General features: G+C 38.4%; 1 protein-coding gene across 6 annotated transcripts in view; it reads right to left on the bottom strand.

Moving 5' to 3' along the window:
* LOC140341077 (pregnancy-specific beta-1-glycoprotein 5-like) overlaps positions 1 to 21,498 on the bottom strand; it is a 78,593-nt gene extending 57,095 nt beyond the window's left edge. For 2 of the 6 annotated variants that reach the window (XM_072426610.1, XM_072426615.1), the window contains exons 1-2: positions 21,354 to 21,498; positions 15,500 to 15,862 (exon numbers count right to left, since the gene is read on the bottom strand). In XM_072426610.1, coding sequence (XP_072282711.1) covers positions 15,500 to 15,862; positions 21,354 to 21,402 — 412 coding nt within the window. In that variant the 5' untranslated portion in view covers positions 21,403 to 21,498. Of the gene's footprint in view, positions 1 to 1,915; positions 10,196 to 11,013; positions 11,128 to 15,499; positions 15,863 to 21,353 lie in introns of those variants that run through there. The other 4 variants (XM_072426614.1, XM_072426613.1, XM_072426612.1 and 1 more) reach the window with 4 other exon arrangements.
* Between the last annotated feature and the right edge of the window lie 747 nt (positions 21,499 to 22,245).

The raw sequence follows: 22,245 nt of genomic DNA on the forward strand, positions 1-22,245 counted from the left end.
TGTAAGCAGCCCCGCGGGTCCCCGCGGGTCCTTAATTTGCATTTTCCATTTTGGGCTCCTATGTGCACTTTTTTACAAAACAGCAACCCAAATCTTCCAATTTTAACAAGTTTTTAAACTCATGATCCCCATATTTTGAAAATTTTAAAAATAAAAAAAGAAATGTTGGTTATTAGTAGCTATGAGTGTCCCCTGTGTATCTTCAAAATTTTAGGTAATTACAACCAACAATTTAGGAGATCACAAAGCCTTGAACGCAGTGAGTTGGTAGGCTGCAGAACATGACAAGCAGACTTTACATACACATCGATCATACTGCGAGTGGATAAATTTCACAGGATGTTTTTGTCCTACCCTGTCTGTTGTCTGTCCTACCCCCATCTGCGAACACGTACATGATGCTCTTTGTGTTACCTCTAGGTATAGCGCTAGGAGGTGACATTTGAAGATAGGCTGAATTCACATTGGCAGTAAGGTTGCATTTGCTGCATTTACCCCTCACATTCCTCTCGCCAGGAACCAATGCTGCTTGAAAAACCGCTAGGCCTGAAAAGCCCAGCACTTACCGCCTGTTACCAATCCCAGGTGCCCAGCTGTTATCACCGGTTACCAATCCAAGGTGCCCAGCAGTTATCACCGGTTACCAATCCCAGGGGCCCAGCACTTACCGCCTACCAATCCTAGGGGCCCAGCACTTACCTCCTACTAATCCCAGGTGCCCAGCAGTTATCACCAGTTACCAATCCCAGGTGCCCAGCAGTTATCACCAGTTACCAATCCCAGGTGCCCAGCAGTTATCACCAGTTACCAATCCCAGGTGCCCAGCAGTTGCCAAGAAGTAGTCACTCAAGAGGGGCATTTTTTACTGCCAATGTGAACTAAGCCTTATTTGTTAAGCCACATTGATCACAATATTACACTACTACAAGGTATTACACTATTAAAACATGGAACTCTAAGGAGTTGGATTAAAATGCACAGCACTGGACTGTTGGGGTATAATACAAAAAAATGGAAAAAATTGTACATTCTTATAAGCCAGGCATTAGAAAGTTGGAACAAAGTATAGGGGGTAGGTAGAACACTGACACAATAGCAGGAAATACTTTATACCTATGGCATAAATACCTAGGAGCTCCAAATTTGCTGTGTCTAGCCCCGCCCACTTTTTTACCACCTGGCTACAGTTTCTCCCCACCCGGCTGAAAAAAAATTCTGGGGAGAATACTGCTTGTTCCTAGGTTTTTTGGGGTGCTGAAAAAATTACATCTACTTTTTCCCATCACATAATTTTTTCCCCTCAAATCACTGTATTCAACTTGGCCATTAACAGCCAGACAATCCACACTGTACTCACACAGGGTATTTAGAATTTTTCTAAGCAAAATGACTGAATGGACCCAAACTTTGAGTAGAAGCCATAGGAGAGAAGCTTTAAAGACAGCCAAAACACTGTTGACTGCATGTCTAGAAACCTGTTTTTAATACTATTCTATTTGTCAATTTTTACTTGTTCTATTTTGGCTGTTTTTCCTGAAAATAATTTACAACCTATTCATAAAATATCAAATGAATAAGTCATGTAAATGAAGACTGAATACATTCCTTACAGTAATCAGATTTTTTTCCTTGTGTTTTGTGGGAAAACCTTATGTGATGGGAAAAATGGGTGATATTTTTATTTCAACACCCCAAAAAACATGAGGAACAGTTAAAATATTGAAGACAATTTTGTAGTCATTAAACTTTGCAGACCTGTGAAATGGGTCAAAGAGTCACTTTAGAGTTAAAAATATTCTAAGTTAGTTATTGAGAAATTGCAGTTGCTTAATACAGGTATCAGCATTAAAGTATAATATTATCACAACAAATTACTGTAAACCGTATCCTACTTGATGTTGAAAATCAGGAAACATTTGTTGCTATGTAAGAGATATTTATTGTACAAAGCATAAAAAATGAGAACAATTTTCACAGCTCACACATATATATATATATATATATAACACTGTTAGCACAACCGAAGGGAACAAAAATAAATCTGCTGCCTGCAGCAATGCAGCAACCAATCAGCATTAACAAAGTGGATGTTTAAAGACTGTGTTTTGTTTTTGTTTTTTTTAGGAATTACACATTTACCAACATTCCTTTCATTAGGAAAAAATGGTGGAATGCTCCACCTGCCGCATCAACCCGTGTGCCTAATTTATTTTATTGGTGGGACATAGTGGATGTGTGAGGTACTTTTGCCAAAGAAAGGATGAATGGCAACCATGTAATCACTACAAGCACTGCCTAAAATAAAAAATAAATGTTATAAATGATAGTCTGTGTTGTGCATAGGGCAGTTGTCAAACTTACCTCTTCCTTGCTAAAGCACCAGTGCCTCTCCCTTGCGCATACAGGCAGTACTGACCCAAGGCCTGCCTGCTCTCGCAGGTTTTATCAGTTTCGCCCATCCCGTTGGATAATCAGGCCAATAGCCTCTTAATCATCCCTGGTTATTTGTCCAGCTCAGACACAGCACTCAGCATTTGTGCAACCTGTCTCCACTAGTGTCGAGCCCCCCAGCTCTGCTGAGCATTTCCTCTACAGCTGCTGTTTAATTCAGTGCGTTCCCTGTACAGCTCCTGCATTAACCCTTTATTTCCCAGTCTGTTGTGCCCCTGCCTGTTCTCTTGTGCTGTTCCAGTGTTCCTCTGTGTCTGCCGTGTGTCCTCCGTGTAATCTGTGCTTCATGTCTCTTCCAGTGTCTCCTGCATTCTCCTGTGTCTGCAGTAGCCCCTGTGTCATCTATTTGCTGGACTTGACCCCTGGCTTGATCCTGACTTTTCTTGGCAGCTGCCTGCTGCGACCCTGGTCTTTATTGACAATTCTCTTGCCTATGGATTTGGTACTGTGCATCATCCTGCCCGTCCTGGTGTGCCAAAGGACCGCAACCTGGCAGTAACCAGCAGTGCAACATCCTCACCACTAGAGGCTCTGGAGAAGACCTGGTTACTGGTTGGACCAGTGGTTGCCAACCTTTTGGATGTCATGGATCACTAATTTCACGGACTCTGGACCACGCATGTGCAGGGAGCTGCATGTCACCCAAAGGGGAAGACACTTCCCCCAGAGTGACGTCATGATGCCAGAACCCTCCTCTGAGTCTGAGCCTGTGATGGGAGAGTGGGCGGGTTGAGTTCTTCTCTTGACCCCGCTGGGGGTGGCACCGGCCAAAGCCGCAGACCAACAAAAATTGGACCACCGGTTGGCAACCTCTGGGTTAGACTATGCGCCTTGGCCCTTCTCAGGGCTCACACCACTTCCGCAAGAAGTAGCACCCCCCTGCTGGCCCTGTTTTCCCAAGCGTGACATGAAGTGTGATGGAGAGTGGATAGTGATATCATCTTTCCATTAAAAAAAGCCATTATAAAAAATATTAGCTATGTCACTACCTCTAGTAGGCCCTAGGTCCAACAACGCAAAGGTCTATAATAACTAGAACTACCTAAGTATTTTTCTTCACTCCATCAGGTGAAGGGAGCTTCAGAAATTCAAATCACAGATAACTGTAATCTCTATCCCATTTCAAACCCCCTACCCCTTTTGCTCTTTACAGGTAAATGCTTGTTAATTCTGGACAGGCTTCCACCATGCTACACGACTGCATCTCTTTCTACTTGCCATTCTACTCAACACAGTACTTTCTTGCCATTCTACTCAACACAGGTTTCACATAACTAGTATTGGTTGGCAGGGAACAGTGAATTTTTTAAATATTACAGATTATTCCTCTACCTTCAGACATAAATCAGCATTTACTGCTTGCAGTGTGAGGAAACACCCAACTGAAGGGCATTTTTATCTTTACTATCCCAGAGTTTAGCTTTAGGAGACCCTGGTACCTTACCTGCATGCGCATAGAAAAGGATTATTCTCTACTGTTAGGGCATATTTAGGGAATATGGATAGCCAGGAACTCCATACCAAGGGATGACAAAAGAATGCAAAATATGAAATAGAAGTTTAAAAACATTATTATACAAACATTATTATTTTCTGGGTGAATCTTTTAAAATGCCTTTTAACTAAAAGACACAATATATAATAATTTGTCATATGCAATACAATAAATTTAGTATATTGAGGCAGATTTACTAAGAAGCACAGTGTGAACAAAGCATTTACAATACCACAGTGCCCACCACCAAAAGAACATTGAAAATATGCATACATTATAAAGTTTGTAAAAGTATTTCTAAAACGAGTGCAGGCTGAAACACAAGTAATATCTAAGACTTTTTTTGGGGAAAAATAATAAAATATTATATAGGACATTTTTAGAAATGGGCACATAATACTCATTAACCTCCTGGGCGGTTCCTTTATTACCTGTTTTATATGTCTAAAAGCGGTACATTGTAATATAATAGTATGAGTATAATAAAGTTTGAAACAAAAAATCATGTAAAAATATTAAATTGAATAAATTTAAAAAAATCTATACATTTAAAAAAATGTTAATATTTTTTTTAAAATACATATTATACTCATACCAATATATATATACTGTAAAATAAATTTGAAAACAATGTACTGCTTTTACACATATAAATCCACTGTATTGCATTCAATACAGTTATTTTGTATTGAATGCAATACAAATAGATTTTCAGGTAAGGCGGATCAGGTAAGGCTCTATTTACTATTACTTCCCATAGGATTACCTACCCTGATTGTGACTCGGGGTTACCGCTAGGGAGGTTAACAGTCTATACCAAGATAACAGTCTAGGTCTAGATAACAGAAGTTATGCTTTGACAATTTCCAAGATCAAATTCTCAATGTTAGTTTTGCCTTACAAAATGAACAGGCTTTTTCATTTGTCAAAGGTATATGGCCATAGAACGTAGTAGAGAAAGTAGTTACACAGCAAAAAAGCGAAGAATGTCTAAAAAGGGGTAAGTGTTCTAAAAGGGGTCACGTAGTAAACTGATCTACCAAATTCTATCTACCAATTGATTTACCAAACCTGCCTATATATCTTTAGTATGATTACAATAGGAAAGGACCTACTACAAATAATTTTAATGGTCTAGAGGAGATTTGTTTATCAGGGTGTACTGTGTATGTTCGGATTTGGAATGACATGGACCTTTACTTTATAAAAAATAAGTAAAAAGGGAGTATAAAAAAGTGAATAGGGAGTAAATGATTAATAATGCATAATTATACAATGTGCGCATCTAACAGATGCTACATTCAATTAGTTTAGGTGACACTAGAAGGAGCATTTTTGTGAGTTAGTTAACATAATAATAATAGTTACTCTAAGAGATAACCAGCAATCCTAGTAGCATTGCAAAACTACTTAAAAAATACATAACAAAAGATACAACGCTGTAGCCTTAAATTAGTTAGTTAAAATGTTTCCTTTAGGAACTTAAGTCTACCTAAGAAGAATATTGCCACTTGCCCCAGTAAACATATATGATACATATGAAACAAGTGAAACAACTGATATTAGGCTGGCAAATGATAGAAACAAAACATTAAAAACTAGGAAAGGGTTTAACAACTTGAACATACACATATATGAAAACTGGTTCTTGCTAGGATGGGTAAATAAAGACTAACGAAAGGGTTCTAGGTTGCTAGTCATGTGAGCATCACTAGAAAATGCCAACAGCAGTTTTTTTATTTCACAAAAGTATTTTGCTCTACTTGTTCCCTTTTTTAACAATCCCATTAATTAATTCATTCACCCCAGCAAGAATGTTGACATTTAATTGATACTACCCTTAACAAATAGATGCCCATAGCAACAGTAATTGTTTGTTTATATGCTATTTGCCCACTATTTGCTATGACTAACATTTGCAGTTCCCCTTGAACCATATTTAGAAATGAACTAAAAGAACATTTACATTCACATTTAGAAATACCTTCACCTTGACATGCATAGATGTACACATCAAAGGGCCAAAAATCTTAAAAAAGAATAATAAAGCAGGAGACTTCAATTCTAAGTGTGCAACAATTGAAAACAATTAAGGCTTTAGATATATGGTAGCAAACGTAGAGATATATTTATTACAGCACAAAGCAATGTTAAATATTTTAAGTTCCATCAAATTGAAAGAATTTAAAAAGATGAAATCTTGAATACTGAAAGTAAGGCAAATTGTGATTTGAGTTTAATGGCCCTTTGATGAATGAAACAAATAATAACTGATATTTTAGTTTGGGCTAAATGACAGCTGGGTAAACCTTCACCAAGCTTTTTTTCTCCAGTAATGAGATCCTACTGCTAAATGTAATGTAATGTTAAATTTTAGCAGGTAACTTAGACCACCAGTGTCATCCCAAAACTCAAATATCAGATTACAATATAATCCAATATTAATGAAAACCCAAAGACCATTCACACTGTGCAGATGACAAGGAAATGTTTTGCAACTTAGTAAATCCGCCTTTCAGGAGTCAGAGGTTAATTATTAATGTGCATTGGCTTGATTGAGAGTTTGATGTAACCAGATCTTCATTATAGGATTATGCTTAGGGGTGGAAGATCCAGTAAACTTCTCTGGTATAAATTCTTTGGACTGGATTTCATCCTCTGACTCCCAAGTCACCTAATCATTTACCTGGAAAGAAATAATAAAGAAGAATTCCAAGTCTGTTGTAATCAGTAAATAGCCAACTGCTTGAAAGATATAGTAGTCAACCCTGATACATGTAAAAAAATAGATATTTAGATTGTTCCTACAAGAAATATTTATGAATAAGGATATACTGTCAAACTGTGTACCCACCAAAGGGTTTGTAATTCAGTTGAGCCACCCTTAGGATTCACACTCCTCTGCCATGCTGGCTAAGCTTAACCTGTCTGCTCATTGGATAGTGAACGAGCATTATCACAATACTGACTGGTTGTCCAGTGGGCAGGCAGATGACACAGTGGGGCTCATTGTTAAAGCTCTCCAAGGCTGGAGACAATACACTTTCATCAGTGAGGCTGGGTGATCCAGCAAACCTGGAATGGATTATTTTAAAGTCATTTGCTATTTGTTAGCAAATGTTTTCAACTGTGGACCAGATCCATTCCAGGTTTGATGGATTACCAGCTTCACTAATGAAACTTTATCTTCTCCAGCTTTGGAGAACTTTAATAAATCAGGCCAGTAAGCCTAATACAGTAAGCCTAATATCTTAAATTTGGACCCACTTTAAGCAGAACCAAACCAAAAATTGAAAAAAATATGACCAGGTAGGTAATTTATTACAGCAGAGACAGACTATGTCTCTTCTGCAATAAAACCAACTTACCCGCCTCGTCTTGCTTTATCACCAGAATCATCAACTGGTCCTCTTTCACGTTAAAGATCTTTACCCATTTTGACTGGCCATGCTGAAATGACGTAACTCCAATGCACACACACAGGATTTCTTTTAGTACCAGGAGGCAGCTTTGCCAGGATCATATGTGCACATGTGCAGCTCAGTATACATTATAAAAAAGAGAACAAGCAAGTAAGTTTGTATTATTGTAGAACAGATATCTCCTATCCTTTCTGCAAAAAACAACCAACCTGCTCTCTATTTTTAACAATTAGGTTTAGTTCTGCTTTGTTAAGCAGACCTATCTTGACTCCAGAACTGCATCCCACAATGCAGTTAGAAATCCCTATTAGACAATCTGATTGCCAAGATATTTGGCCAGGGTTCAGTGACTCCATATAAATTGATCTTGATATGTTTAATATTTTCTGCTGATAAAAGTCTGGTTAGTTTCTTCTGGGGACAGGTTCACCTAATTCAAATAGTAATGTGAATCCAAAATGTATTTTCAGTATGTTTACCATCATGAATCACTGTATAGTTTTCATATGCAAACTTTTTCGTGTAAATCTCTTGCAAAGTTTTTTTCTTTAAGCAGTTCCTGTTTTAGGCTAACAACACAGTCATTGCCCAACAGCAATTACATCCTCATGTAAGCTTTCCTTCATTTCAATGATGGGCTGTCTAGCACTATTAGATTGGGCAGCCCAAGAGCTTACTGGTGGAATGTACACAGCCCCTGACAACACTGCTGTAATTAGGAGGCAGTTGCTTAACGTTGTCAGACTGAAACAAAAACTGTGTTACTGTCAGGATCTCTAGGTAAGAAATGTTGCACAAGATTCACAAAATAAAGGTTACTTAAGAAAATTGAGACATGACACCAAACATACTGGAAAACAGACTCAGTAATAATCTTGTTGGAATGGATACGCAGAGAATAATAGGAAGACTGAAATACTTAGGTTTCCTGGAGATCATGCTGCTTCAGGTTTTCTCGAGTTCCGACAAAATGATCAAAACAAATAATGAGATTTTTGCTGACAAACAGAAAAGGGAAAAGACAAAGCCATCTGAACATCAAGATCAGAGCCATCTGAACTCTGACAGTGCTTCTCAACAAAGGCCACATAACTAAGTACCTGGGTTTGGATCACAAAACTAGAGAGAATCTCCACCAGCATGTTCCCCTTCTGTAATTTTTTATTTATCCATCCCAGCAACTAAATATACTTACCAAACATCCTGCAATGTAATATCCTCAAATTTCCTCACCAGCATCTATACCAAGTTTTCATAGTCATGTATACTATACGTTAAAAGATTATTGCAAAAGAGACACAGTGATCTATTTATAAATGTTACGCAAAATGTACACATTATTCACATTGGATTCAATAAGAAAATGTGTGAATCATCACATTTACCAAATTATGGCAATGTAGAAATGTGTCAATTTTGGGTAAAATAAAAACATTTATAAATAGACCCCAAAGGATGCTTGTTCTGCAATAAAAATCCTGCCTGTTCTCACATTTTTTTTTATAATAAGCTAAAATTCCACTTTTACATAACTTTAAATGAAAGTATATGTAAACCCAAACACTAAAATCTCATACTGTATATGATTTAATATGTTAATGTAGTTTTAGAAGGCATCATTATTATTTTTACACCTGCAGTTGAGGTAAAATAATACCCTATGATCAAAACATCTTTGTTACTGTAATTTCTTCTTGTTACAAGGTGAAAACACTCTCCCTGTCATACAATTTTCTCCAATGTTGTCCCACTGTTTTACTTTATCCAATAGAGACAACAAGCACTCAAGCTGATGCACATTGCATGGGCACATTCCACTGTTGTCAACATCAAGAAACCCTAAAAATATGTGTGCACGTAGACTTGAAATAGCTGCATGATCAGCAGGTAAGATAACAAAAAATAAAAACAAGCTAATAACAGTATTCCAATTAATAAAAATATGGCAATGGTTTACAATACACAGTGCTCTTACAAACTAAAGCACATCCAGTTAGGCTTTACTTTTACTTTATCTCTAGGGCAATATCACATTTTGTAACCCCCAACCTACTTAGGAATTTACTGCAATCCTGTCATGCATTCTATATAATGTTCCGACTATAAAGCAAAGATGGGACATTAAATTGACAACTCCATACGGGGTACCCTCAGTGTTTCTTGTGTGCTATTTAGGGTAATTTAGGGTAACGGTCCCTATGGCAAATAATTATAAGTATAATAAGTATTAAATTCAACAATAACTGGTGCTTCTAAACACATTAAATCATTTCTAAGTTATGTTTCGTCTTGTAATAAATAGCACCTGTTATTTAGTAGTAAACATAATGCAGCAAAGAAGGGATGTTGTTCCAAAGATGAAGTTTTCAGTGCATTTGCAACGCAAGGCCTGGTTTAATCCTTTGTTACAAAATGCTATCATCTGTTAGTGATGATGGCAGCAAGCCATGCTCGTTATTGTCTCTGATTTTCAGAAATGAAACATGTTGAGGGGTTCCTGCATCCCAAAAAATTCAAGTACAACAAAAATCTGTGGGAGGTTAAATTAAAATGAAAAGTAGAACTGGCTGCAGGAAGATGGATGAAGTGATGGACAAATGGAAGGATGGGATTATAGTGATAAAGAACTCATTTTCATACCCTTTTTTGTTTTACACAATGTTTATTTCAAAATGACAGGTGCACTTTTCTCCTGCCCTCCTCTATACCTTAACTTTTAATGCTTTTTGTAAGAGCAACAAACGCAACAGCGCATTTGGGCTGATGCAGAATCAGTTCAGTGATGTACTGGGGTGCGCGCCTTCTAGGCTCCTTGGTTAAATTGGACCTGTGATGCAAAATTAGAAAATCTGTTGTCAATACTAAGCTGATATAAAAACAGAACATTAAAATGTTATTCACACATGCTTTACACAAGAAATCAAAGATAATAAGCTCTCCTTCTATATTTCAGAGTGTACAACATTTAGATGAGCATGTTATCCCAAAATGTTATGATTGTTCTGTGGGATATCTACATAAAGGTGCTGATAGCATAGCTGGGAGTGATTTTCAGAGGAGCACCCAGATGGCAGTTTTTGGGCAGAGGAATCCAATTATGAAGGTAAAGTCATACAGTTCAGAATGATGTAGTGTAAAACATGTGTGTAAAATGATGTAGTGTAAAACATGGGGATACCCCCCAGTCTTTAGGCTCTAAATAAAGATTTATGAGACAGCCTCCATCATGAAAGGGCTCATTCACATATATGTGCTGCCACACATTTACAACATTCATTAGCTGTGCTAGTAGACAAAATCAAATGCACAGACCTGCACAGATCTGAAAAAAATTTAAAAAGGAACTTTAGTCAAAAGTTGTGCTGACAGGTAGGCTTTTTTTCATGACACCAAAGACCAGTCTCTTCTACCATAAGCACTCCAACCTGTTTGTCAGCATTTTTTTGTCTGTCTGAGCTGTGCATGCCTAGATTATCAGACCAGAAAATATGGTCCCATCCTTCTGACAATCCCACTTTATGAGTATGGGTAGGGGGCCATTTCTGTTCAGCACACTCCAGACAATGCACATGAGCTGTTAGACTGACTAAAAGTCCAACCCCCTTCTACTAAGGGCAGGTTATTGCTAAAAAAGTTTCTACTCACCTGAATCTTTATGTTTAACTGAATATATAATGCCAGCAATAGCTGCAACGGCAACTGAAATAACGGCTATGCAAATTCCAGCTATTGCGCCACCACTCAATACAGGCTTTGGGTCTACAAAGCAAAAAAGAACAATGAATAAAACTTTCGAAACAGATAACACACTAATAGATCAGTATACAACATAAAAGATCATATACACAACATAATATGTTATAAACACAACCTGGTCACACTCAAAGTAATTAAAGAATGATTAAGGGGGAAATCATGTCATAAATAAGTCTTAACAATTATAATGATAATAACTAGATATTTAGATTTTTACCTAAGTCAATGATTCTTGTGCTTGTAAGGGGCAGTATCAGCCACATGTGAAAGACTTTAAGGGGTCTATTTATAAAGCAGTACAGTCGACATTCACCAATATTCTCTGGTGGAGAATCTTCCAGTTCTATGTGTTTTCAAAGTCATTTTTCCACCACAAAATGTTTAGTGAATGTCAGACTCATTGCTTTGTAAACATACTCCTAACACAACTATGATGCTAGTTGGTCTGATGACATGATTCTTTTATCAGGTGTCCTGCACATTAGTATACTGCAAAGTGCAAAGATCACTGGTCAATGTGTTTAGATTCTGAGTGCAATACAGAACTACCAAGATATATTATTTCTGAACAGAACATAGTGTGACTGGCTTGTGAGTTGTCTGTTGGCATTGCACTATACAGATTACACCAGAGTGCTGCGACCTGATAAAAAATAACAGGACTAAACCTGTCTGCAGAATGATTATCTTCCTATGCAGAAGCTTTTGTCATGATCTAAGAGTGAAATGTAAGTAATATTTACCCAGAATACCATTCTCTTTCTGCATAGCTCAGGGAGAAAGGTGTTCCTGTCCAAGTTCATTTAGAGAGACTATTTTTATGAAATCTCTGAATTCCCAGCATCTGAATGTGAAGTTAACTGCAATAATACATAGCCCACCAATTCCTGTAAGATTACAGGAGCCAGCATTGTGCTTCAGTGCCCGTAAGACTACAAATCCCAGCATTTCCATCAGTTGTCTGTAAGACAATTTCAGCCTTGCCCTCCGGTGTATAAAAAGCTACAAAATCCACCATTGCACCAGTTCATGTAAGGCTGAAAGCCACAACAATACACTAGGTCTTGAAGTGTCACGGGACAATGTGTAAGAGGACATAGCTGGGACTTGTAGTCACACAGGTACTTCAGTCAATCCTGGGTCTTGTAGGTTCACAGGTACTAGTGAGCAATATAGAACTGCAGATACATCTGTACTTAGAATCTGGGCCTTCTCTGGACAGTATTTTGGAGATGCCATAGAAATAATTGTGCTAGATTATTAATTCTGGAGGTACACCAAAAATAAAGATAATTTTGTGTAGTCTTCATCTCAACGGCAGTCTTTGAAGCATGAAAGAAGCTGAGATTTGTAATCTCACAAGCACTACATGACCCAGCATTGTCCATTAGTGCTGATCACAGCACAAGACCCAGCACTATCCTTTGGTCCCACTGGGACTACAAAACTCAGCAATGTGTATTTTAAGTATATAAAAATTATGTATATTGTGTATGCATTATATGTTTTTAATTTAAAACATATAGAAGATTCAATAATATTAAACAAGAATAATAGAGAGTGCTTTACATGTAAATCTAGTGCATTTGATTTAGACAGCAGATGTTATATAACACAGCATTACCACAAACAACCTCAGCTGCTTGTTGTATATTGTGAACAGTCTGCCCATTTTCCATACATGACAACACATAGGTGTCCATTGATAACGGAGAGCAGTTACTGCTTTCACTGAAACAGCAGCAGCTCTTCCAATGAACAAGGTGGCTGTGTGCAGCACGGAGAACATTTACATTTTATAATATATTACTGTAATGGTGCCTAAAAATGTGCACCAACAAGTCATGCCCATTGCCATAACTTTAACCCCCCTAGTGGTAATCCCGATTTTCCATGCAAAAAGTGGTAATCCAAAGTCACACTCGGGGAAGCTTAAAACCAAAAAAACTCCAGGGTTTCCTGGTGACGTCGGTAAATGCGTCGGTGGGGGCGGGAGGATCGGCAGGAAATTGGATTCAATACAAAATAGCTGTATTGAGTCCAATACAAATAAATCTTGAATATATATATATATATATATATATATATTTATATATATATATATATATATAATATACATGCTACGTTCCAGTTATTTTACATGTTTCACTATTTTTTTATTTTGTTTTTTTAACAGATTTTTGTGTTTTTTATCAAATGTTTATTATTACATTTATTAAATATTGGACATATTTAGGTGAGTTACGCCTAAGAATTATAGGCTTACAATGTAAAATACATTTCCATGCAAAAAAAGTAACACTTTTTGCGTGGAAATATGTAGAGAATTAGAATGCTAGGGGGGTTGAAACATATCTTAACCCAAAAAACAACATAAAATATATAGCAATTTACAAGTCCACATATGGAATGCCTGTTTTAGTTACCTTTCATCAGGCCTAATCCCCATTTATTTTTTACAATCCTGCCAGTAACACATTTTGTGTTCTTGGGTAACAGCCTCCATTAATTACAGTATAATAATACAGAAGCAACATTGTCACCCAAGGCTGTGCTTCTGATTTGGCTACAGATACCCTTCCCATATTTACTGAAAATAGGGTGGATGAGTTCTTCACAGACGATAGCTGGAGAGACTGATAAGATTCAGTATTCCAGATCTATGCACAGGGCACTAGGTTTCTAGCAGGACAAACTGGGATTTTTTTGCAGAAGATGTACTAAGCCTGAAAAAAACAAATACCGTCACCATCTATGGACTGGTAAAGAATCCTCCAAGTCCTCGTGTTTCAACGGCAGTAAATAATTCTTTACTAGGGAATGTTTTAGTGAATGTCAGATTCACTGCTTTGTAAATAGATCTTTATAGACTTAAGCAGCAGTAGGGCACAGACATTTTACAGTATGCTACGAAGCAGTTTGCTTTTTAACAAGCCATCATGGCTATTCCATATACAAAAACATACAAAAACTACATATAGAAACAGCATTGCAAAGCTAGAATTTATAAGACTAAAGTTTATTTACCTACAGTATTGAAAAACAAAACCCTGACTGTATATAATTATGTTCTGTAGCAATTTTCATTTCTTTTTAATCATGTCAGCAAAAGGTGGGAACAAAAAGTATATAATTTAGAGATTGTATGGAGAGATGGACAAATGACAAAAAAGGTAAACAGAGAGGGTTTTTTATGGCAAAATTCTGGTGTATATTTCATATGATTACAAATTAGTACAATAGTACTACTACTATTGTACTAATTTGTAATCATATGAAATATACTTTTTTTGCAGTTTGTCCATATACCTAGGGTTGGAAAATATCCCACTTAAGGGAAACCTCATGTTGTATATATACTTCGCTCCACTACTACTCTCCCTTTTTTTGCTGTATGGTGAGATGAGCTAAAATGAACCAAAAAGCCCCTCATTAAAAATGATCATCATATATTCAACATCATATAAAGGGATGGCTAACCCTTTTATATAAAGGTTTTTTCAAAAAAATCTGATTGCTGGATCACTCAGCTTCAGTGATAAAATTGTATGTTCCCTAGCCTTGGAGAGTTGTAATAAATCAGGTTCACTGAGAGAACAGAATCCAAAAATAGGTGACTAATACTGCCAGTGATACTTTTACATAGTTAAGTTGAAAAAAGCCATCAAGTTCAGCTACTAGGGAAATAAACATATCCCAAATAAAACCCTATAGACACACAGGAAGGCAAAAACATTTTTTTATTTTATTAACATCTGATTCAGGGGCACTGGTATTTTTTTAATTATTATTTTTTAATGTCCAGAGTTGTCTTTGTTCAGTATTTAGATGTACAAGATAGAAATGTTCTTAAATAAACAATATATATATATATATATATATATATATATGTCATATGTGTTCATGGGGTTAGCCATATTTGCTTGTTGCATACCTGTAACATAGTACATAATGGTTGTGCTTTACTACCTCTTCTCAAAAGTCATAATGCAGTGATTTAAGGACCTATTCCAAATGTAAAGTGATACCACCGTTCTCTCTTTAATGGGCACTAAGGTTTTTTACCCATTGTGATTATTTTAAATTAACCATAAAATGGAGGCCATGGTATAGAACCTGCAGAATCAATAAGTGAGCATTTATTCATGGTAGAAAGAGCATGGGCACATTAATATGACATTTATTTCTCATACTCATTATAAGGATTGGACCATAGTTGGATTAGGAATAGAGCACAACACTGTGCTTAAAAAATGATTTTGTTCTATTTTTTTCACCACAGTAAGGTCATACAACTGCTTTATACCTAAACCCCACTGTTTTCAGAAGTGGCATTAAAAAAACTTTTAAATATGTTATGAATAAACAAACTTACCATCAACCTTACCATCATCGCCCTTAAGAAACACAGTGACCTGCCACAGTCTGGTAAATCCCTGTATAGAGCTGGTGTAATTGCCCTCAAATTCCTTTGTGAAGTTCTTGATCACCAAGGAGCCATTAGATTGGATTTCAGCCTCAGGAAAGTACCTGTCCCCCTTGTTTATACTTCCATCGTTGTTGTACCCTACAATCTGATTTGCAGCAGATGTTGTATTTCCTTTATACCATTCAGCATATCGAAAGCTTTCTTCAGCCCCTGTTACATTAAGTAAAACAGTCTGACCTTGTTTTGGGTTGGGAGGGTAAATATCAACTTTGAAGTTTTTGTCTGAAGCCATTACAACGCTGAGGGAGACTGCAACACAAAATAAAAGACTTTTAGTTTTTTGCGAGTGATTAAGGAAAGGTGCTAATGAAAACTTGCTAACTGTATTGGTCTTTTATAGAATAAAAGTAATTGGGAGGATTTTCTATGGAGTCTAATCTCTCTCTACAATTTAAATAAACTTACCATTTGCTTTAAATTTACTCTTAGGCCTAGTTTACGTGATCAAAATTCAACATCCAAATAACCAAAAATTCAACGTCCAAATAACACCACTGTGTGTTCTGGCACATTAGAAATAATGGAAATTTTACACATGGTCATTAAATGATGTTTTAATGCTGGGAAAACATCTGTGTAAAGTAGGGCTAAGTCCTGCCCATGAGGACAAACTTTTATCTTCTATCTCAATCCAGTGATTTGTGCTGTGTTAAAAAGCAGATATCTGAAACATCCTCTTCTTTTACTGGTAGTGAAGTACAATTCATTCCTATGACTAAGGCTACATACACGTCAGATAAATATCGCCCAAGACAGTCAGGCAAAATAGTCTCAGGTGTGAATCTAACATGTCTACAGCAGTTGCCCAGCGTCGTTGATGGATACTTTATGGCGGTTCCATGAATGACGATCGAGACAGACTACTAAGCAAGTCAACGGAGGAGAATACAGTGGGCTGCCACTTACGTTCAGGGATGAAAGTCTAAAATGTGTAGCACAAGTACCCTGCTGGAAGTGCTAAAAGCCATGGAATCCATTCAAACTGAGAGGAGGACCTGACAGTGATATTTTTGCTGGAAGGACTATGCAGTTTTGTGCAGGAACACATACTGTGTTTCCCCGAAAATAAGACACTGTCTTATATTATTTTTTTCTCCAAGAAATGCCCTAGGGCTTATTTTCAGGTAGGGCTTATATTTTGAGAAGAACAACAAACCGCAAAAAAATTAACATTTATTTCAAATGTTATCACATTTTGTGACATCATGGTAACTCTGTAAGTAAGCTGTGTCCTCCCTCTTCTACCCTCCCCCCCTCACCAATCAGTCCTGCACCACCGTGATCACTGTGCTCTGGAAGAGAGATGGGACAGCCTTATCCATGCTGTTCTCCCTTCACTCCCCCCAGCACAATCAGTTCTGCACTGCACTGGAGGAGAGGTGTGGCATCCTCAGGGTCCTCCCTTTTCTCCTCCCCCCATCACGATCATTTGAGAAGGAGAGATGTGACAGGCTCAGTGTGCCCTCCCTTCACATCTCTCTCTACAATCATCAGCTCTGCCCCCGAAGAAGTGATGGATTGTGTGAGCCTGGAATACTCGTACGTACGGGGTAGTGATGTTGTGACAGTCCTGCACTCGTGTGACAGTCTGTGATGTCCTTTACTTCCTCCCCCACCACTATGTACAGTATGTGCTGAAGATATTCTACGGTATTTACTTCCTCCCCCACCACTATGTACAGTATGTGCTGAAGATATTCTACGGTATTAAGCTAGGGCTTACTTTCGGGGCAGGGCTTATATTTCTAGCTTGCTGGAAAACAGCCAAAAATCCTGCTAGGGCTTACTTTCGGGGGGTGTCTTATTTTCGGGGAAACACGGTAGTACAAACAAGATTGAGAAGAAAGATAACCATTTGTCAAGGTTGCCAGCAATTAGGGATGAGGGGAAATTATTATAGAACTATTATACGGAGGTAGAATTACCCTTTAACTGAATTCAGATCAGTTTAGAAGATTGAGGGTTTTCTTCCCTTTAAAGAGAAACTGAAGTCTTTTTTTTTATTATTTTAGTTGGTAGGGTTGGCTAGAAGAGACTTGGTATGCCTGAAATGCATGCAGAGTACCATGTACAAGCACACTACACTCTCTGCAGGGGTCCCATCATTGCTATGGCAAAACAAGGGAGACTATGAATGAGGAATAAGCAATAAATTGCCCAGAAAGTGTCAGTGGTGGGACAAGGTCCTTTAGCACCCTGGACAAAAAGGCCAAGTACCCCCATCCCACAAGTTGCAATTACTTCAGCAGCATGGCATGCAGATCCCAGCATTTTTGCACCTCCCTCCTGCTGTAATGCCCAAGGTGGGCTCTCTGCTGTCTTAGGCTACGTATACACGTCAGATGATTCCTGTCCGATAATCGTCAATGGCATGTGCACAGCATTTATCCGATGTCGATCATGGATCTGTCCTGGCGAATCCACAAACAACGAATGATCGTAATACAAGTAAAGGAGAGAGAGCAGCGAGGTGCCGCTCTATCATCCAATCCTCCCCAGCCCTCCCCTTTCTATAGAGCAGAACAGCGCTGTATATAAGTTTTATCATGAAAGATCCTTTCCAACAACAAATATTGAACATGTGTGCGTAACTTTACTTTTGGAACACTGAAAAGCTCCTTTTGTTTCAAAATCCCCTATCAGAATAATTGTTCCTGGCCAGCTATCACAGAGCCTCCTATGAAGATCTGAATAATAATTATTCTTGGTCATTGGTTCAAAAGACACTAGAACCAATTAGTCTAATCTCCTAGATTGTAAGCTCTTCGGGCCTGCTCCTCCAGTGCCATTGTCTGTATCTGTCTGTCATTTGCAATCTCTATTTATTGTACAGTGCTGAGTAATCTGTTGGCGCTATAAAAAACCTGTTATTTACAAATAATATTAATAACATATTATTTTCTAATTTTGTATGCTTTGTCCCCATCATGGTAATTCCGAAATATGTTCCTCTTGTCTCATGATCGCTCTAAAACAGACCCATAAGAACCCATTTCACATGTGAAAAACAGTTGCAATCTCTAATTGCTCCTAACTTCTTATGCTCTGACTGAAACACAACTGACACGCCGACTTACACAACAAACATATACAAAATGAAGTAGGTTTACTACTGTGTTCAAATTGAAATAGTTAATCAGTAACTAATTCTATAGCCTAAAACATGTTACTCTTTACCCAGAGCACAGGGGAATTTTGTATAATAATCTGGTATGCAGCTCACCAAGACTTCTCTAGATCCTGTGCAGCAACAACTGCCAGTGCCAATGCTACAAATTCAGGCCTAAAGGGCTTGCTGATGATTGTAGGTTAAGCAGCAAGTTGCCTAAACCTACTCTATCTACATACTAAAAAACGCATTCCAAAAACTGTTACAACTCAAGAAAATATAGGTATAGCGCAGTGCTTTTCCCTGTAACATAATGTATAAATATTTGTACAATAATAACCCCTGAAGAAGGGATCTAAGGGGGTGTTGAAAGTTTACTTTTTTAATAACTGAAGGTAAATGTTATCACTTAAACTCCCCAGTCCCAGACAAGCGCTCAGGCTAAGCTTTGTGTAGAGAGAGTGGTCCTTGTGTGACTACTTTGTGTGAGACCTTGCAACCTGCCACTTGGAGAATCCTCTGAGGTGAGAGGAAGCGGTAACTGCACCACAACCTCATCACCAGTCTAAGCTTGCAAGCCTGGCAGATACTGCCTGTCAACACTCCCTGCCATCAAACTGTTGCCAATGGGCACTCAGAAGTGGCAATGCCACAGTTTTTACAGCAATATGAACTAAACCAGTGACGTACACAGCAACAGTCCCTGTGAAAATTTGATTAGTGCCCCCCCCCCCCCCCCCCCCCTTGCATCCTGCATCTGCAAACCACCCATCCCAATCTCTATCTCTCCTTTTTTTTGGGCCTGATTTATTAAAGCTGTCCAAGGCTGGAGAGGATACACTTTCATCAATGAAGCTGAGTGATCCAGAAAACCTGGAATGGATTTCTTAAAAGTAGTTTGCTATTTGCCGGCAACTGTTTTGAATGCTGGACCAGATGCATTCCAAACTGCTGATTCACCCAGCTTCACTGATGAAAGTGTACATTCTCTGGTCTTGGAGAGCTTTATTAAATCAGGCCCTTTTTAGCCATTTCTCCCTCTCTATTTTTACCTTCCCCATCTCACCCCCTTTTCTTTTTCTACCCTTCCTTACTCTTCTACTTTGTGTGTGGAGGGTCCTGAGGACGTACAGGGACCCGTGTCCTTAGAGTCCTTGTCCCCAGTTGACAGCTCGCAGCATGCACCTTCAGTATACAGTCCCCTCCGCAAGCTATCAATTGTTGCAGGCTTGCAAGCAGAGACTGTGTGAGCTTCTGCAGGGCCCCTGCTGCCTGAGGAATCTCCAGGGGCCCTAGTGCAGCTCAACCGGGATATGTCTACCCCTGATTATTACAGTACATTGATAAACACTATTACTGGACAAGTAATTACATTATTTACCCTCCTGAACGGTAAGCCTAAGTGTGGCTTGAGGTAAAAAATACCAGCTGAAAGCAGTAACCCTGAGCCACACTCGGGGTAGCTACAAAAATAAAAAATAAAGCCTTACTTTATCCTATCGGCATTCTCCGGCGTCCTGCTATCCTCTGTCCACGTCTCCTTCGCCGATCTGTCCTCCAGCAAGTGTGCTGACTTTTCCTGGGAGTTTCCGGTGACGTTGTTGCGCGCAGGAATTTCAAAATATTTTGTATTGCATTCAATATAAAATAACTGTATTATATGCAATACTCTGGATTTATATGTCTACAAGCGGTACATTGTCTTTCATGAACCTTTTTTTTTACAGTATAATATAATAGTATGAGTATAATAAAGTTTGAAACACAAAATCATGTCAAAGTTTATTATTAATTTCATTTATTTATTTAATGTATTATTTTGACATGATTTTGTGTTTCAAACTTTGTTATACTCATAATATTATATTATACTGTAAAATAAATGTTCATGAAAGACTATGTACTGCTTATACATAAATCCAGAAATGAACCATCCAGGAGGTTAATACAGGGGCACAGCAGATTAGGGGCATAACATAAGGACAATGGAAAAATAGGGCTGGCATTAGAAAATATAGGAGGATATAACACTGACACACACATAGGAGTTACTGGATTCTTATGGCACACAGAACTAGCAGACCCAGTTTTTTGCCCGCTTTTTCACCATCCGGCTACAGCTCCCCCCCCCCAGGATTTCAGGAAATTATGCAGGGGAATCACAGATTAACTATAACAGCTACACAGGGACAGGGAAGAAGGAAAGCAAATAGTTTCTGTTTTCTAGAGCTGATTTTTATGAAGCTGATTGTTATGTTTATTTGCAGTTCCTTCCATATAAACGCCATGGCAGAGTCTGTCCCCACCCAAACATAATAATGGCTGTTACCCAACATATAATTATAATCTATGTGCAGTATCGGCTCTGCCTGCACAATGACAACTGATAGGAAACAGATCATGGTGACACAATGCTGGTGCGCACATGGCATCCATCAGACACACCCAATGCTGGACAACATCTGCTGGGACTTGTAGTTCACCAGAAGCTAACGTTGTTCGAGTCATTCTATCATAAAATCTCCTATACAATATTAAACATGGGGACAGCTGAAAGATCAGACCAAGGAGGGGCAGCTGGGGGTGAGTGGCCTGCCCGGTGCTGCCCATTGTGGGGGCTCTGCCCATTACCTGCCAACACACACAGCCCTGTGCACCGGAGGAGAGCTCTGCTCGTCATGTTGGTGGCTGGAGGCGGTTCTATGGCTTCCTCTGCTCTTATACTTTCACTTTGTAGAAGGAGAACTTCCGGGTGTATGAAAATCCTGTACAGATATCAGCTTGTATATTCACTGCCAGGACTGGCACTCTGTAATGTTCTTGTATATACTGGCATTGTATCCAGGCAACAGCAGCCTGGCACCAGTAGCACACATATAATTGTTTTAATTATATTTTTCACTTTGCAGTTTGTATGATAGAACAGGTCAATAATGCAGAAAGGGACAGGTGATGTCCTGTCTGTAATAATGCAACCTACCTGCATGATTGCGCTGGATATTTATGAAAAATGTGCTAGGAATGGCTGAAAAGCACGTAGGTTATGTTACCCCGGCACAGCCAATCAAGATGGCCAAAGATCCCCGCTGGGGAGAAGAAGAAGGAAAGATGGTAGCGCCTGGTGAGGGAGTGCGGATAGGTTCTACAGTTTTACTTCCACTTTACTTCACCTTTTTTAGATGTATGATCTTCAGTAAAGTTACTTACACTTAAGGGAGTCCCTTTTTTTCTCTTTTGAGCCCCCATGACACTGCATAGTAACACCCGAGCTTACGCACAGGCAAAGGGAAATCAGTCTTATTGGGGCATTCCACATACAACCTGATTCCCATCGGAGGAGCTCTGCATGCTGCCATAGGTTCAGTAATGAGGAAACTGACCCTGAGCATCACCTGCAACTTAAAGGGGACTGAAACTCGTTTCTCTTTTTTGTTTACATGAAAGTGTAGACAACCCTCCCTGGCGCTCTGAATAATGAGTATTTTTGAATGTAAAAGTGGTACATTTAAAAAAACTCATTATT

The sequence above is a fragment of the Pyxicephalus adspersus genome, chromosome 11 (genome assembly GCF_032062135.1).
Source record: "Pyxicephalus adspersus chromosome 11, UCB_Pads_2.0, whole genome shotgun sequence".
In the NCBI taxonomy this organism is placed as follows: Eukaryota; Metazoa; Chordata; class Amphibia; order Anura; family Pyxicephalidae; genus Pyxicephalus; species Pyxicephalus adspersus.